A 19,868-nucleotide genomic window follows, 5' to 3' on the forward strand; every position below is an offset into this window, starting at 1 on the left:
AAACTAGCAAGAAAAAAGAAATAGTTTTCTCCCCCCTTGCCCCCCATATACCAAACTAAACCAAAGCAAACCCAGCATGAACACAGATACACCAGCATATATCTGCAGTCAAGACAGTCAAGTTACACTCCAGTTGAGCAAGGGTCTTGAACATGTATTGAACCACAATCATGGACTACAGTCCATTTTAAGTCCATGAAGTAGATGTTGGAAGGAGGCAGGAAACAGCTGCAGTACCTACATATGGTGCCATCAAGTTTCATGGATCCATTGTTTCATGTTATACTTGCCAGCTAGTTTTTTTCCCTCCCATTAAACTTCTGAAATCTAAGGAACTTTCTTTTTTCCTAATGTGACAAGACGCTTTCTTAAGCAGTTTAATTTTAGGATTTTTTCCTACTAGTCCTTCTGGCTGAAATTTAGGTTTCTAAATCTTCTTGGAAGGGCAAAGAGGGGCTGTTAAAAACACAGAAGTATGACCAGCTCAGAGTAACCTGGTGACTCAAGCATACTAGTCCCGTTTTCAAAAGACACTGGGAACTCAACTTGCTACAGGCCTACCAAAGTCCATAGCCTGCTTAAATCGACACAAGCTAGATTAAGAAGAGCCTAAAGCAGAGGCCAGTCTGTGTTCCAAAGTCATCAACCCAGAATGCAATTACCTATCTTTTGTAAACTACTCCCTTTTCAAGAATGAAAAGAAGCTCTGGTATCTCATGGACACTCCTGAAAAATCTACTGTTAATATTAATAAAATAATGCATGATTAATCTATTAAAAAATATAACTGTGCTGTGAGAATTCCATTTTACAAAAATAGATGTGCATAAAAATGGAAGTCAGCTTGTTTGTTCTCAAAAGATATCCCTCATATATAACTCTCTTACCCAAAGCTCTGTTATTAGCATTTCCTTGATTTTCTGATGACATTAAGTGGCATTTAAAGGTCAGCAAGGAAGACACTGCAGCTTGCCTGTGAGAGTGATTTGACTTCCTGTTCCCTGTCGACACCGGTCAATAAAAATTTTTCAAAATGTCAAGTTCTTTTCTTGTAGGGTTGCTACAGCCAGGCCTTTCTTCCGCAGCTCTTTGCCAAAACGCACATATTTGAGCTCCCAGTCTTGTTATGCAATTTCCTTCTGAGAAGTTTTTAGATCAGAAGTAATCAATTGAGCTGTTTTTAAGCACTCAAAGTACCAGATGTATCAGCAAAAAGGGCTTTTATTTTTCCCAAAACAGAGACACAAAAATAAGAGTGTAAATATCATAAAGAAATCAATAGTTTTTTGCAAGCGTACCGCAGGCAAATATGAAAAGTAGGATTTAAAGCAGGCCGACAAATCCATCTACTCTGTGACAGCAAGAATGTTTATGTCTGTTGGACATTTAAACTCCATTAATGCAAACTTTTATTGATTTGCTGAGTGACACCACAACTGATTACAATTAGTCATTTAAAACATCAGACGTTATGTCACACCTACTGCACAGGCTGAAGTTGGAGGCTGCTTTCCTTGACATGACACTGAAATACTAGCACTAAATTTGACATCACTGAAACAGAACTAATCCAAGTTCCTGCTTCAAAACCAAAGCATAATACTGTGGTCATGAGATTGCTTGGAGACACAGTTTTAAAAAAAAGAACCAAATTGTGACTACTCAGATTTTCCTTTCTAACCAGCCACACTGAACAGTTTGTTTTTTGTACTCCCTGAAGCACTTGTGATTCTGGTACTTGCATACAGTCTGCAGTCAGAAAGGACAAAAAAGTTAACTTTTTCCTGCTCTGAACTAAAAAAAACACAACACATTTTTATGCAATTTACTTTATGTTGTTTTATTATCTCATTGCAATTTGCTATTAGCTGGTCACCCATCACAATATGAAAAGAGAAGCCACTATTTCATTTCCACAACAGTAACTTGTACAGGCAGTACCATGTTGATTTTGTATGTCTGGCAAGCGGGTTTTCATGGGTTTACTGTAAAAAAAATCAAGTTATAATTTGAAGTCTGTGCAACTACAGTGCTATTCTATGCTTGTACAAGTCTGTTATAATATCTACCTAGCAATTCCAGATCCTGTGGTCAGGGCCCACTTGTCGGGCACCAGAACTTATACATCCAGAAAGTGCCTGAGAACATTCTCTCTCCTGTGCCCCTGCCAGTTCTCCCTCATCATGGCCAACCACATTCCTCTTATTTTAGGACAAATTTGTCCATCAGAAATCCTCTCAGTGCCAGGTGCAAGGAGGTCACCTCCTTTACAAAATTATCTACTTTATCTCCCAGCACTGAAGTAGCACAACCAATCTGTCACTGCAGAGGTTACTAAAACCCTCCTGTGACACAGGTCCACACCACTTGCAATTATGCTGGTTTATTGCTTAACTATCCTTGCCATTGATTTTTTTTTTCCACGTGTACTTTACCTATCATTTCCCTCCTTGGAAGTCTATCTGATTACTTCTTGTTCTCACTTTAGGTAAGGTCGTGTGATGTAAAATGTCTCTACTGCTAAGAGCACAATCCTGGTTTCCACCTTCAGCTGATTAAAGTTCACTTTGCACATCCTGTGGTGTCCTACATCTTTTCCAGCAGAAAAGCTGAAAGAACAACCAAACAAGGGAGGAAACTAGAAAAGTGGAAGCCTCCAGGAGAAAAGCATTCCAAAACAGACCAAGGGGCTTAGATTCACTGTTTGCAAATTTCTAAACAGGGAACAAGTGTGGGTATTAACTCAAGCCCTGTGCACTACACTGAGGACAAAGAGGGTGCCTAACCAGAGTGTTCCCAAGAACCTTCTTTAGTTTTTGTTACACTTCTGGTGTGTGAAGAAATATTGAAAACCCCTTTTCCATTTGAAAATCAGATGGATACTGAATGAATATGGCAAAAATCACAAATAAGCGGATTACTTTTTTTATGAACATAGATTTTACTTTGATGTTGAAGAATATAAACTTCCTACTCCAATCATTAGTAGGTTAGAAAACATGGACTGGGAATTCATGCATTTCAGCTAAACATGAACATGCTTGTAAATTCCTGCAAACATAAAGAAACAGATTCAGTGAAACCAAGCCTAACTGTTAATATCAGTATCACACACTACTACCAACACTTCCCTCAGTATTCAGCCAGATCACAAATTTCTGAGTTCTCCAGAAGTGACTAAATTACTATGGCATATATAAAGCAGTGGAATGCAGGTCTATGAATTTAACAATGTATATATATAAAACATTCAAGCAACTCAGAGGTTGTCAAATAACTTATACTTTTTCAGGATTTTATGATAGATGTGACTTGTCAATTCTTTGAGAATAAAAGCTTTTAAATCACTTCTGGTGATTTCTAATTCAGTGTATTTCCTCCAAATAATTTCTCCTGTTTCCGTGTTTCACTCTTCAGATTTTCACAAGTCACACTACTCTTCATGCTTAAAATCTTTGTCTGTTACTGCTACCCAAAACCACTCATGTCAATCTGAAGTCTACCTGGTAGAATGAAGACGACAGTCATAGTATCAAGGGAAATGGATGCAATGACGTTTTCCCATCACAGCAATACATGCAGAAAAGGGAAGACAAGCTAACTTGGTTACATTTGTGTGCATGGGTCACCTCTTCTGTTTAAATGACTATGTTTCAAAGAAATTCCTCGGTTTAAAAAAAAAGTAGCATCCCAACAGAATTAGCAAAAATAACCTTTCTTGACAAGAGAGGGTAGACACTACCCTTTTCTGAATGCTGAGACAGAAGGAAAGAAGGCAGAGACATACCTCAGCTCAGAAGACGGGAGCAGGCAGCACACTGCCTGGTGCTATTGAGAAGACCAAAGTCCACAAGTCAGTGTTCGGAAGGCACACGTAAATCATTTGTGTCCTCTCCTATCAACCTAGACACTGAAGTCATTGCAGTAACCAACAAGCACATACCCTGTGGACCTTGTGAATCAGAGCTGAGGAACTTTTTAGTAAAAAGAAAAACCTAATAACCTTCTTTGATTCAGAGCTGTTGGCATTAACAAGACAGCCTCAACTCCATGCAGTGAAAAAACACTTGCTACAAATCTTTCTAATGCATAAGTTGTTTAATTTCTGTCACTGTGTGTCCTATGAAAGATGAAAACTTGTTTTGCTGAAATCTGAAGCTATTTAGCCACAAATGAAAGAAACTTAGGTTGCTAAACAGTCTTTTCTGAACAAACATGATAGGCAAAGCAAGTAGGTGTATGTTCAAGAGAGTAAATTTCAGCTCACAACCACACAAGCCGATATATTTTCCACTTAAGAGTCCACTTTCCACCAGATTCTTGGTTTCCATAGTTAAAAAGCCATGAAACACAAAATTATTGGAAGGTATTTCAACACTGGTCTATAATCTAATGACATCCATGAAATAGCCACACACTTCAGCACATATCCATTACAGGTATCTTTGTAAGTGGATATACTAAAACCACCATGTTTTTTAAAAAACACATGCATGTTCAGTCCCTTAAAATGCCACATTAAGGTGACAGACACATCACAGAATTCATAGACACATACGCATAAGCTCCTTGAACACTTCCTTTATGCCTGTCTTGTGCTATCCAGCTGATAGTATCAGACTAAGTAACATCACACAAAATATGGGGGGAGGTTGTTTTTTATTACCTTCTGGATGACTGATGCATTTTGAATACCTCTAAAATGTAAAAATTCTTGCTTTTATTTTTTATACATAAACCTTAGTTAGACAAACCCATCATTAACACAGCATAGAAAACATTTCTGCATTGGGTATTTTCTATGCTACTTGGTAGTTTAATGGAAACATTGCTGCCTGTCACTTGGGTTGGACATGTGGGTGGGTAGGAGTGCAGGCTGGAAACACAATCTGAAGTGAATTCTGAAGTCAAGCTGAACCATGGGTGACAGTTTGGGATGCAGGCAGATGCTTAGAATAAGGTTTGTTTGCATTTAATACAAGTGTAAAGTGATTTATCTTGACTTTCAGAAGTGTGTGGACAACTTCGTGTATCATTCGATAGAATGCTTTTCTTTTTATAATATTGTTTTGAGAAAATACCAACATTGATTAATATATAAAATGCACCCTCTCAGGACTGATTTACATCCTTTTGGTTAGACTGCTAAAAACTTACCTTCCAGAAGTCCAACACTTATTGCCACAGTGCACTGTGAAAATGTATTAGCCTATAAAAAAAATTTTCTGTATTTTGATAACAGATTTTTCAGAACCGTCAAAAATATGATATGTAAAGTCAATATGGGGAGAAAGATTAAATTAAAAATATTCCCCAAAGAGATTGGCTAACAAAAAACAGGCAGTCAGCAAATTCAGCTACTAACAACACTTAGTTTTTCGATAGCTATGTCCATATATGTTAAGTAAGTGTATCATTGCCTGATAGTGCAATAGATAACAAGAGGTTTTGCCACATAATATGCCAGACCAAAAAAACCCAGAAGAGCTAGTCTATAAAGAAAAGGAAAGGGTTATCTATTCAAGATTAAATGTCTCATCAAATGGGGACAGAAGATAGGCTTGTAACAAGAGATGTGCAGGGAGTTTGGTGAATTATAAAAATAAATGGGAAAAAATGTGAAAAGCACCACAAGTGTCTTTTGGATATTCTTCCAAGTGGTATGAAAACACTCGTGAAAAAAAGTAGGAAAGAACACGGGAAGAAGTGAGGAGAGAAACACAAACAGTCATTACATCACAAAACGAAGTGAATATGTTCACCAGATTTGACCAGAGAGGAAGTCCTCACAGAAACTGAAAGACAAAAATGTGGGAAAGGAGAGGAGCAAAGCAAAAAGCAGAAGACTTCAGTGAATGTGATGACACAGTACTGGCTCATATCCCAAGGAAGGAACAATGAACTAAGGCGCTTGCACAGGACAGAAAACATATTCTGCAAGAAAATGCCATGAGTGCTTATATGTTAGCCCGGAGTATGGTGATGTTAACGCTCACTTGTTGATGTGAAGAAGTAGGGGAAAAGTCACATGAACAGAACTCAAACTGGGAAAGATTTAGTACTGAAAAGATAGTAGATTAATACACAGATTTGTGAATGTGTAATTAACATTTCTGTGGTAGGGATTTAATGCATACCAAGACACGGAAAGAGGCTGAATGGAAGAGAATAACCAAAGAAACATTTTAAAACCTACCAAGAGAGATCTAAAAGCCAATGACAAACCCTAATGGAAAAACACATTTTGAAGAAACTTGAAGAAGAAAGAGTTAGAGAGGAACATTCACATAGACTCTAGAATTTAATTCAACCCCAGTATAGAAAGATGACAGAAAAATATGAAGCCAATGTGTTTGGTCCATGGAAGATCAGAGTTATTGTATTTGCAATATATGTCCTTCTGAAATTTAAAATAATTGGAAAACTACTGAGAAGAACTTGCTCCCCAATAAGTTCTTCTAACATACAGGAACTATCAAACCACTACAGTTGATCATCTTCAATATGTTTTCATTGTAGATATGCCAATTTATACTGGAGGAGGAGACGGAAACTTTAAATCAAACATACAGTTTAAAAATACCTGCTCTAAAGTCTGCATAGCCAATTTTTATGGGGACCAGAATTATGAATGGAATAGTTCCTGGCATTAATTTTTTGGGTGTGTCTTTGTTTGGTTTTGAAAAAGTAATTCCTGTTTTTTACTGAAAGTAGTTTTATTCCAGTTAAATTAAGTTTCCCCACCATTTTAATGAAAGTGTTGTCCTCATGCAAGTTTTTCAGAGACAACAAATACTTATGATCAATTCTCATCATCTTTCACTGTCTGTTGAAATTCTGCAGGACTTCTGGCCTCTGAAAATCTCTACTTATTATAGCAGTTGATGAACAGAGAAAATCTGTACTGAAATTCAAAGGCAAATTTTCACCAAGATCTGCAGAACCTCTCTGAAGTCAAAGGAGTTGCTCTGATTTATTCAAGCTCAGGGAACTGACTTCTAGCTGCAATCCCTATAATCAAATTCCGACACAAATACTTTGTTAATTTAGAATGAAGTTGTGCAACTACTTTTGCCTTTGAAGTTTATGGTAACTGTAGGTGTTTAGCTAGAGGGAGACAAATAAAATCATCCAACTATCAAAGCACATTTTCAAAAAGGAAGCTTTAGACTTCTTAATGATAAAACACTGCCAAAAATATTACTGAAAACAATGCAACCTCTGAAGATCTTAAAACATAAATTAAAAGAACAAATCAGCTTTTGAACTCTGAAATTAGTGCAAATCTTAACACAAATCCTAATTACAGAGTCAATAAGAGGGTTAGAGCAACGTGACTCAGAAGTCAACAGCCACGGATTTTAGCGTTTCAATTAGCTCTTTCAGATGTCTGGATGTGCACATGTGTGTACATAACCTGTGTCTGTACATACATGTAACTACACAGAAACACAGGTATGCATATACATACAAAATTTATCACTTCGATTAGCAAATTTCAGATGCCTGTATGCACATTTGTGCATGTATGTACATATACTTAAACACACTGAGTACAACAGACTGTACAACACCCTAATGGGTGGCCTAAGCAAGCCCCCAACTGTATCTGTAGCTTTCATGCTGAGAATTTCTGTCCACAAATAGCAGCACTGAAGCTGATCAACACTTCTAGGAGATACAACAGCTTTCTGCAGAAGACTAAACCAAAAGATCAATACATCATGCTCGCAGCTTGATGCTCTGGTATGGATGGCAACAAACCATTCTAAGAGATGAATATTTATAGTCTCAGATCAACATCAGTGGTCAGGACTACAGGGGTGAAGAGAAGAAATCAGGAGGAGAGGGTACAGGAGTACAGGGAAGGTTTAAAGACAACACTCTCCTGCTGGACAATGGATAGAGCACAACCATGTGTCATAAACATCCATCTTTAGTTTCATAATACCTACAGAAATTAAGCTTGTCCCATTAAAGGAGATGAACAATTTGGATAGAAAATACATATGTTTATACGCTGAAGAAGTCACAAGTAAATTCATTTCAGGATCTGAATCTTTTAAGAGCATGAAATTCAGATCCAAGCTTCCTTTCCATCCTGGAGAATTATCCAAAGGCTATCGTCTTTGAGGAACAGTCAATATCCTGAACATGCCGGCAAAAATCACTGAAGTTCAGTAACTGAGCACAGAATAACAACTTAAGATTAGAGAAGCAGACCTCCTATTTGAATTTTCTTAGGATTCTCTTCAAACATTACTTCAAACATCCCTGGCCTTTTATTTTTTTCCCCTATTGTAAGCAGTTATTATTATCCTTTCGACTCTATCTAGGTCATCCCACCTTCTAAATAAAATGAAGTGAGAATATAGAATACTGCAAAGTGACTCGAAGTACAGCTGTGCTGGAGCCCAAGCTACTTCAGCCTTTTACCACTTTTTATATATATTTTTTTCCTATTTTTATCTTTCTTTGCATATATTATAGACAGCTAAGTCTCACTATATCCTTAGGACACCAGAGCTCAACTTGTAAATGTTTGTTATTCCTAAGAAACTAATTTTCCCACTGTTTATTGCCTTGCTTCCTTTGTGAATTTTGTGTTAAATACTAAGAAATCACAGCTCTCTGATCTATTTATTCCTGCTGCCTGGAGTATTCTAATCCACTGGCGTGCAACCCCCACTGAGGAACTGCGGCAGAAACTTTTCAAGAACAGTCCCACATTTAACTGACATGGAAGTTAAAAACTGTGGCAATACAGATACAACATATACCTACACTTGGACTACCACTGGCACAATTACATCTTAAACAGGGCAAGCAGTGCTGAGAATTCTGCTTGCTTCCCTGGGCATGCACTGCTTCAGATAACAAAGAAAAACCTGCTTTTGCAACAAATTATTGGTTGGTGAAAGCCACTCCCTTGCTTTGACATTGTTGGCAATTCATCTTCTACAAGACTTAACACGTTTATTTTGGGGTTTTCTCCTTCCCCAGTGAGAAAATGCTCTATAAATTAAGCAACCTCATAGGGTTTATCTGTGTCAACTGTCCATTAAAAAAGAACAAAGGTCTTACATTTCCAAAGATGATAGTGAAAGTGCCAGAAGATATTTGTCCATGTAAAAACAAATCTGAAGTAGCACCAGAAAGAATGATTTTAGAATGGTCTAGTGTATGTAATGGCTAATGACTCATACAGGACATGGTCCAAAGCCAGTTGAAACCAGAAGGGATTTTTCCACTGACTCTAGTGAGTTCTGCATCAGTTCTCTGATGGTCACTCTAACTTTATGATGCCAAAAGACAGTAATGCTCTGAACTATGCTGCCACTGTCATTTCTCCAGGAAATCTTTTTCTTGAGTATACTTTCAAATGCAATGGAAATCATAACAAAGCCAGCACAGAAAGCATAGCTCTGTTTTTTAAACATTAAAATTGGCTCCAGACACCTATACTTTAGTTTCTACTGCTAAAGAATATTAATAAAGTAAAGCACCTCCAATAAAACACGTGTGAATCGGATCACAAACCACTAGGCAAGGAGTTGTTTTAAAAGCGTGATCAAAATGCAAGTTAAATAACAAAATCCAAAGAACCCAACATATGACCAGACACCCTGATGTACAACGATGTTGTGAAACTATTGGGCAAGGTTTTATATAAAACAAAACATAACCCCCACAGATGATGTTAAACAGCGTTATGAACACATGTCTACAAAGCTAACAGGTCCTACAACACTTTCACCCTCAGCATGATGCTTTCTTTTGATATAATATTCAGCCACAGGAAATTAAAAGTAGAACAATATATTAAGACCGTTCACAATCCAAAGCAAAAACATTAAGAAGCCTCAAAGTGCTGCCTTTCCATAGAGAGATAAAGTGGTTTTTTTTCCTTAACTGAAACAGGTTGCATAGAATATTTTTTTCAAAAAAACTTTTTTTTTTTTTCTTTTGGGGGGCAGGGAGGAAGGTGTCACAACTTTGGATAGTGATTTGCTTTTAATTAAATACTAGTTAATGACTTTGACTGACTTGTAAAATTGCCAGTATTTTTAGTTGATATTGTCTTTCTGACCTGTAACCCTTAACCTAGAACAAGGACCTTGTTTAACGTTTGTTAAATTTAGACAGCGCCACTATCCACTATTACCCTCCTTCCACCAATGCTACACTAATCTCCCATGCCAGCTGCTCAAATGTTTACACTTGAAGGGCTTTCTCTCTTTGTGCAGAAACAGTCTCTGCACAGTATCTCTCAGCTGTACATTTGCCAGAATCAAGGCAAGAAAAGCCTCGCTGCTGGAATTCTTGATTAATAAATAGTTTAAAATGTTTCTTCTTCCCTTCCCCTTTCTGCCAAATCCATTGCCATTAGGTTTTTACAAGGCAAACCTCCACAGTGCACTTTACTGGCCTTACTCTTGTCCTATGCAAACAACTGTAAATCAGAACAAGCTCTATTTAGAGCCAATGAAATCACACCATCTCTGTGCTGAAACTGGGAGAAATCAAAATCAAGATGTATACTTAAGCATTTTCTGGGATGTAAAGAAGAATATATTATAACCAGAGGAGGGGGAGTGTGGGGGAACCAAACACTAACAATCATAAATCTGCTTGTAATCTCTCCATCTTGCTATGTCAGTATACTTCAGAGACAGCCTACACAGCTCATGTCCTAGGCACTGGTCACACCTGGCTCTCTTGACAGGTCACTGAGGTACTGAACCAGCAAAACACTTAAACAGGCGCTTGGTATGACACTGAAAAAGTCAGTTGGTCCAATGCACACGGTTACCTATTTAAGACCTCTGCAGGGCTACCTCTTGCTATTTGCCTTCATCCACCTTCTCTTTTCTAGCCTTCCAGCTGAACATTTATAAAACAAGGAATACCCTCCTTCATCTCCCCGAGTATTCTGAGATCTACTCAAAAGCATAAATGATATTAAAAAAAAATAATTCAAGAAAATGGATCTGACTGAAGGTATTACTACTTCATGCTGTTGTAAACGTCTTTAAAAAAAGACTGACCGCTATTTGTCACATTCTTTCCCCTCTTCAGCTTGTGTCCCAAAATGTTGCTGAGAATTCAAATGAAATATTTACACATTGGAGAGTATGAGAAAAAGTGATGTCTGAAATTATTTGTAATCATTTCTGCTAAGCTCAAAGGGGAATATCAGTTTGGGAACTCTGCACGTAAAAGACCAATAAAACCTAATTTATAACAGTTGTTTAGTAAGAAAGAAAAAATGTGAAACAGCTACACACACTGCAAGCATTAGAAGGTCCCTGTAGTGATGAACAACTGAGCAGCAGACACAGTAGTTAGCGCTATACGATCTTTGCTTCATACACACAACTCCTGAGTTACAGGGAGACCTGTAAGACCCGCTACGCCTCATGTAGGTTTGACTTTGCATGAGAGAACTAAGCCATAAAGTTCACTCAGGAAAACTTCGCCATCAAAGTAAAATGCATTGTGTCCTGTCAGCAAATGTTGTTTTGCAAATCCTCCCTCACCTGCCATAAGATGTTATTGAGACATATGGTTTCACACGCTACCAAGCAGCTCGGTTTTGCCAACGAACAACAATGCATAGAACAAATATGTGTGGAAATCATGAGATCATCTAATTAAAAGAAATGTTATTGTTTGCCACTACTTTTAATGAAATCAAGTCTTCAGTGTCCACACAAGAGGCTGGAAAAGAACCAAATCCTATTAGCGCTCAAGCCTCAGAAATTGTTTGCAAAAGAAAAGAAATTATACCTTAACTGGTGTTGAAAATCTTCACTGTATCTCAAATCTACATATGCTAATAAGATATTTTAGACTAATATAATAAATCTATGGTTACATGTGATTCAGATTATGCCACTACAAAAACAGGTGTTACTGTCTGAAAATTTTTTTCCATTGTTTATTACAAATATGGAGCCAATGATACAAAATTAGACATTTTTTTATTTCATCTAGCAAAGGGCACTGGCATAAATACACACTAATCCGTTCACTACAGTAGTTACATTTGGAAAGCTTTCAAGAAATATTTGGATATCCATCGTTAAATCAAAGAGAAATGTACTTTGCAGTGGAATTAATAATTCCCTGACTCACTCCCAGACCATCCCAAACTTAAGCACAAAAAGCATTTTATGTTCACAGAAATATGTGGAAGACTTTTTGAAGGAACTACATCTCTCCTTATCCAACTGCAGAAAAGCCTGATCCTGGGATAAACTTTTCTTTAAAGGTGGTATTTTCCACACCACTGCATGCTTGCCAGTTACATTAAGAACAATATGCTGAATGAATTATGACCAAATATGAATTACAAGGCTATTATACACTATTAAGGGGCTCTGGTAATATTAAATACCAAGGGAGCAAAGCGTGAGTGGTTGAGATGTCACTAGAAAAATCTCAAATGGAGTTTAAGATTGTCTTTGGGTTTTTTTAATGTCCTTTTATTAATGCAAATTAAAAGCCATTGGTCTTATTAGCTGCTGCTTTATTCTATTTTTTCCAGCGAGTTAACTTCAGAACTTTTCAGTGAAATCAGTAACAAAAGATGAATCAGACATAAAAGGATTTGGGTGGTTAAGGGTGTGCCACCAGGTCTTAATTAAACATCCGAGGGAGATATCTGAGCCAACTTAAGCCAGACCGACAGGGTACATCCACAGTATAGAGAATGATGCCATGCAGCCCAAGTCTGGAAGCTGAATTGCCTCACGGTAGCCGAACTTAGCATGCTCCTGTTAGGCTGGGCCTCCCTAACTCACCCCACTTTGTGCTTTCTCTTCAATAAGCCTGACACATATTCTTCTGATGTGCTTACTCCCATTATGGTGCCTAAATTCTGCTTCTGGGCATGCTAAGCTGAGAACTTATGAAACTGCTGAGAAAATATGCTTCTAACCTCCTGCCTAAACTCCTTCAAGATCCATAAAATGGGCATATCTCTCCATCTTCATCAGCCAAGGAGCTTGATTCAACAGGTGCACTTAAAGCACAACTAAGAAACCCAGCTCCACAAAAAACATAACTGGTAGAAGAGGCTGCTATGGTATTTCTCTCCTGCCTTGCCCTCCCCCCTGCCCGAAGTTCAACGACTCAGTAACAATATGGCATATCCCAGTTCAAAATGTTCTTCTAGTTGAGAAAACACCTTCTCCCCTCTCATGAGCAGACTGAGATTATTCTGTTCAAGGACATGAATATGAGTTTAGCTAGAAAGAGACTGTGATTAGGGCACTCATCTGGGCAGACAGCACAAGCCACTTGCCTCCTCCAGTTCTAGCTGCAGTGACTACTTATTTGCTGGATCTTACATATGCTTAGCATAAAACACAGAAACACATCCCTGGCGCTGGCACTGGAACCCAGAGCTGCCACCCCACTTATTTCGTTACTGGTCTGAATAGTTAGGCTTGCTTGCGCTCTCTCTTTCTGAGTCACTGAATATTTGGGTATTTTTACAAAAGGATGCTTCCCACATCAAGAATACCTCACAGCTTTGTTCCAGGCAGTCTCCAGCCCAGCAAGTATTTTGGTTTTCTTTGCAAAGGAGGAAATAATTCTCTCAATAATGGTCCTGAGAGAGATAGAAGATTGGCTGGTATCTCTAAAGACAGAGAAGAGAACTGAACTTAGTGCACTCACATTTTGGTTAACAATGATGTGGTAAACAGTCAACTTTTAGAGTAAAAGCTTTAAATAACTAAATCTAGCAGCTGACTCAAAGTTCAGCCTTGAGCTGAGGCAGGCAGCAGACACAGAGGATGGGCAGAGTTTAATGTGCAACTCCTGCTGTGCAGATTTCAGTGGCTTCAAAACTTGGGAAATCTGACTCTGGGATGCTTAGATCCAGTGCCCAAAATAAGCCCATGCTGCCGGGTATTTAAAACAGGCACTGCCAGCCACAGCTATGCCCAGTTCATTTTGTTGGTATGGCCCTTACTCAAGCCCTTTTGATTCAACTTGATCCATTTCTCTCTGTCCATCTCAGAATGTTTCTTGAAAATGTTTCCTTCAAAACACCCTCCCAAAACCACTGCAGGAACTGAAGTTTCCAAGTTGTCTTTTTGAATGCAATGTGTTGTGATGATTTTATCCTGAACCACGCAGTTTTATGTGACGATGCAGGTTCTAGCAACCAAGAACTATGAGATAATATTTTGTTTTTAATAAAACCTTCATGGTCGCAAAAAAAATGTTTATAGATATGTGACCTCTACAAACCTAATGCTCAGAAGCCAAATGGGGGGAAGGAAAGTCCATCCTAAATGACTTGTTTTCAAACCTCACGATCTTAAGTCACTTTTGTGTGGTGGTGAGAAGAGCTGACAAGTGATTTTTGAATGCATTAAGTTGGCAATACTGTGGTATACAAGCTAAGCAGCACAGACAGAACAGGGGTCAGCCAACATGTCTCTTCACCAGATACTGCTTTTAATAGCTTGTAACTTTACCATGCTTTAACCATAGATGCTGAGACTTTCCATTCCAGGTGTCTGCCTCAGGCCTTTTTTTTTTTTTTTTTTTTTTTTTTTTTTGAGCCAGAGTAGTTCAGCTGGTTCTGAGATTATATTTTACACTAACTCCAAGGACCTTTTCTTTGAAGAGGTCTAGTAACACCATGCTTTGAAGCAAGAATTTGAAGTCTGGTGGCAGGCAGCCACTGTTTCAAGGTCTTGCCTCCTGCCATCACATACCATAAGAAAAATATAAAGATACTGTATTATGCAAAATTATCTATGATTCACATGAAGGAAAACAGTTAATAACCTGTAAGTGCACACCACAGAAGGGGTGGGTACAGCTACATCTCTTCAGCAGCCACAATCTGTCTGAAGAGCACCTCCATGGCCCACCTATCTATCCCTCTGCTCCAAGACAGATTCAAATATGTATAGCTCATCCTCTAGACATTTTTGGAGGTTTTACAGATTAGGTGATGATAAGGATTTTACAGTCTCTTTAATAACCTGCTTCCTCGTGAAACCTCCATGCAGTCAGATTTTTTTCCAATTTAAAATTTCATTGCTATATATAAAGCACATTACTTCTTGTCCTGCCCTCAGCAGACACGGAGAAAGAAAGCTGATCACTGTCATCTTTGCTACCTATTGGAATTCTTTGAGTGCCAGTCACAAACCCCTCGCAAACCCCCAAAAAAGCTCTGGCAAACCTTTCTTGTTACTAAGGTAAGTTAACAATTAAATATTTTTTTTTTCTGGAGTGTATCACAGGGTATCAAAATAAAACTACCTCTACTGCAATAGTGAAACCTATCCTGAGATATCTGGTATTTAATAAATCTATTTTTCTTCTAATCATGTCAACAGTTGCACAAATGAAAACATTTTTAACTACACTGTATCTTCCCTAGTGTCATCCTCTGGCACCTACTCGGCTTACAGGCACTCTGTAACAGAAGACTGGGCAGAACACACCAGTCTGCTGTAGTATTTAGCAACTCTCCATACTCAGTTTGTTGAGTTTTACATTTTGCAACAAAACCACACCAAGCAAAACCGTTTCAAGGCAGGATCACAACTTATGCCTTTGACAGTGTACATAGATAGCTCTAACTGTATAAAATGCAACACAACTATCCCAGGATTTGACCCTGATAGTACAAATAAACACACACAACCAACATAATTCGAAGCATTGCCAAAAGACCAAGAAGCAAGAACATGAAAATAGGAATTTAAAGTGAATGTGATTATCAGACACAAGCAAATATGACAAGTAGATGGCTGTTAACTTCCATTTAGATGACATGGGCAATAGTCTCATTCCTACTGTCCTAAACAGTACCTGGCCACATGAGGTGAAATCCTTGACAGTAGATGGCACTAACTGAGCACCTGAGACCTGACACAGCTGAAGAGAAATCACATTTCCAATCACTTTCATGTAACTGTACTTCATCCTTCTTTCCAACCACTTCTGAACTGGTAAAGTGTATCATGAATGATGTAACTCTTGCCATCAATGAGGGCATAAAAGAGTACATTAAGAGAAAACAGGGCTCTGAAAAGGTAAATAATATATTTTTTAAAAGCCTTTATAGGGAAAATAGCTGTTCCCATAATTTAAGAGGTGACTGCCAAGGTTACTCATGCACTAGGACTCCTGATAATTTTTTTCAAATACTAGCACAGTATTTTTCTTCTGGAACACAATCTTGCAATTATACAGGTACTATGAAATAAATAAAACAACACACCATACACATATCCTAAACATATCTGATAAATTTTTGGTATTTAAAATGACATTTTTTTCCCTGATAAATTTTGTTCATAAACATATATAATAATAACCATAACAGATTAATTAAGCAGGGAACTACTGCTTCCTTTAGGCTCACTGATTCTGTTCTAACAGCTATATTCAGACATACACTGAAGACCAGATTTTTTAAAAACAGTACCAGTGAAAATCCTCTAACATTGCTCTGCTGAAGTCTTATGTGAACTACAGAAACTCTGTGTGATAAGACTTTGTGCTGAAGTTTCAAATCCTCTGCTAAGTGTCCCTGGCTGTACTTCTAAACATTTTTTTCCCCAAGCTGATTTATTACACAAACAAAGTCCACATCATAGCTACACGTCGTTCAGCACTTGGGATGTGTTTTTTCGCTCTTGATTTATGAAAATACGAAGGCCCCAAAAATAAACCCAGCTAATTTTAGTACTGCACTCCAAATACTGGGTTTCATCTTGATCAACTGTTTGAGAAGAGTGACACCAAGTGGCAGAGATTAAAGTCCCTTTTTTTTTCTCCAGCTGTTCTAAATTCCAGCTCTGACCCTCTGGCATACAGAATGTGAAATACAGCTAATTGTGCTGCAACTTCCAACTGATTTATTTGTATGTCGTATTTATACATCAGTGTACTTCAATAGCATTTGACTTGTGAAAAGTTAACCTGGATGTAAAGCTCATCTGCTTAGCACAAAACTGAACAGATTCAGGGAGATTTCTGCTTTGATTTCAGGTTCTTTACTGATGTGTGTGGTACTGAACTGCTGCATTCCGAGGATTGCCATGGAGAGTTCTTTTCCTGCATTTTTACACTCTCTAAGGTGTTAACAAATCTTTTTTCACCTTTATTTTTGCTGATACTGTGAACAAATGTCCCTTCACCTCAAGAATAAGTTTTTTCACATGTTGACTTTGAAAATCTGCTTCCTTATCAACAATCCAAGGTATTTTTAGGGGTATTAAAAATTCTAATAATAATTAGATAAATATGGCATTGAGAATGGTTTGTTGGTTACAAAAAAATTATAATTTGTGCTTGAACAAATACTAAGGACCTTTTATTTCTTACACCTTTATTCCATTCCTTTATATTGCCAACTTTTTTAAAAATACCAATCAATACCCAGAACAGAACCATTACTTTTTCTACAATTCAGTACACATTGCCACGATGTAGTAAGTGAGAAAAGGATTTAAACTAAACATACTGAAGTTCATGCCCTTACTTCAGTAGTATTTAATGAGTTGCCTACTTCTTTATAGTCAAGAAAAATTTTCCTGATCCAGCCATGTATCTCCTGGCACTATGCTGAAGGCAACAGCAAACTATTTTCCTTCCAGAAATAAATCTGAAACTTTGGCTTTGATTCCCACACAGAAAATGCAAAATACTTTCAGATGACCCAAAACAGTAACAGAAAGTAAACCTGATGAAATTGCAAGAGGAAGCCTCTATTAGATTACATTTTGCTAAAAGTCCTATCTTACTAGCTCAATGAAATTTCTATACAGTGAGTTCTAAACGTGTATTTCATATATATGGCTATGTAGCATACCACTTATTTTGAATACTCAAAATTCCATTTTTTTTTATTTCATTGGAACTCAGTTCCAATGAAATCAATAAAGAGGATATCTTTTGACCAAATGGAATAAAAAATTATGCAGAATGATCAAGGGTCTCAAAGTCTAGTCTATATAAAGAACTGCTAAGCTGAATTTCTAAAGTGTTTTCATTGGCGTTTCCACTGGAATATTATCCTACGTTAATACAAGTTATCTATGCCAACTATCTATGCCAATTTTACAGTATTTTAGAATTTTTCACCAACACATCACAACTGCTGACCTGCTTCCTGAAGCCCATCTAGCCCATTCAAAGGATGGACCTTCTGTGCTGCTGAGCAGATCTGTTAAGTTACTTCATAAATCTTCTGCAAGTTTAGTAGAATAGTACTAAATCAAATGGACCACACGCTAGTGTAAAAGACAGTTCCGAGTATCCGAGTGACCTTCATATCATCACTTGGAATCCCACCTCTTCCTCCTCCTCCTCCTTCACTAGTACTTTGGGTTTCAAGATACTGAGATTAATTTATAATGGCAGTGAATACAAACCACAAGATTATTTTATTCTGTCAGAGCTTGTGATGTTTTTTCTGTACTTCTACCTAGCGTACTTCAATTACCCACGTCACCCTCTACTAGGACTTTATGCTAATAAGAGCTCTCACACAAACATTCATCATAGTGTCATAGTATGACACTAAAAATCTGGGTAACAAGCACCTAGAGTTTCAGTACTCTATCATTATGAAGTCTTCACAGATTTGCAGTTCGGAGTTTTTTAACTTCACACCCAATCACTTCTCCATCTATTTCTCCCTTTTGACTTCTTTCACACTATCCTTTTTATCTAGAATTTGTTCTCTCCTCTTTTTTTCAACAATTTCCTGTCACCTGTCTCTGTGGCTAATGAGCTGCGCATATTGTGGATTAGCACTCCTTTTCCAAATACTTGTTTGTGAAAGGGGGATTCAGAGCTGAACCTCACATTTCAGGCATCTATCATGTCATCAACAAAGTCTTCTCCAAGTTTTGAAAATATGGTAACAAAAAGCCAAGTAACCAAAAAACAAATAAATAAACAACAACAAGGCACACTACTTATTATGATTACTAATCCACCAGAACAGACTTACAAAAATATTTAGGATTCACTTTCTAAATTAGATACCTAAATCCTCAAAATTTAGCAGTCTGTTAGGCACTTAAAAACTTCTCAAAATGTGGTTCACAGGATTTTAGCACCCTAAAATCTACTGAAGTACTAACAAAAATCCTTTCTGTTATTTCCAGCGTTTAAAACAAAAGTACTTTCCACCCCCAAGCTACTTATGAACAAACTAAATGCTGCCATGCTGCGAAAGACACGTGAAAGGATAAAAATGAGAAGTGTAGTTTTATAAGAAAAAAGCCCCCTCTAGATGTATGGATAAAGCAAACATATTCTTGCATTATGTAGTACAGTCACAGTCTTACAACATTTGTGTCCTTGGTTAAAAAGCCTTCTTCTCACAACTGCTTAGAATTTAACATTGAAAGAAACTTAGACTTAAGGTGATGCTAGCAAGTTTTATTTGCAGACAGTGCATTGCATTTACCTTCATCAAGATACACAAACTGTGCACTCACATAACTAAGCCTGCTAAATAGTAACCTATTTCTAATTCTACTTGGCTAAGCATCAGGAATAGCAGTGGTTTCTGGTTATTCAAAATGCAGGATCTAATAGGAATGCAGTAGCGTCTACAAGCCGTGTTAGTACTTACATCCAAGCTTCCTTCACTTGTAGATGCAGAACTAAAAACATCCTCCTCACCACAATTTCTGTTCATCAAGTGTTCTTCTGTCTGCAACACAAACAAGTATCCTACACAGCAGCAGCAACGGAAACAAAACAGCAAAAACATGCCAGAGCAAAACATCAAACCTTATCACTGAATGAAGGCAAACTGTCTGTCTCAGTAGTGCTGGACCCGATTGCTGAGAAACTCGTATGTAGTA

General features: G+C 37.6%; 1 protein-coding gene across 10 annotated transcripts in view; it reads right to left on the reverse strand.

Annotated features, from left to right (window-relative positions):
- The window catches only part of COBL (cordon-bleu WH2 repeat protein), a 208,189-nt gene that overhangs the window by 79,684 nt on the left and 108,637 nt on the right, over positions 1 to 19,868 (reverse strand). For 8 of the 10 annotated variants that reach the window (XM_040585927.1, XM_040585926.1, XM_040585924.1 and 5 more), the window contains one exon: positions 19,634 to 19,714. The exons of the other annotated variants lie outside the window; for them this stretch is intronic. In XM_040585927.1, coding sequence (XP_040441861.1) covers positions 19,634 to 19,714 — 81 coding nt within the window. The remainder of the gene's footprint in view (positions 1 to 19,633; positions 19,715 to 19,868) is intronic. 10 annotated transcript variants of the gene reach the window in all.

This window comes from Falco naumanni, chromosome 3, assembly GCF_017639655.2.
Source record: "Falco naumanni isolate bFalNau1 chromosome 3, bFalNau1.pat, whole genome shotgun sequence".
In the NCBI taxonomy this organism is placed as follows: Eukaryota; Metazoa; Chordata; class Aves; order Falconiformes; family Falconidae; genus Falco; species Falco naumanni.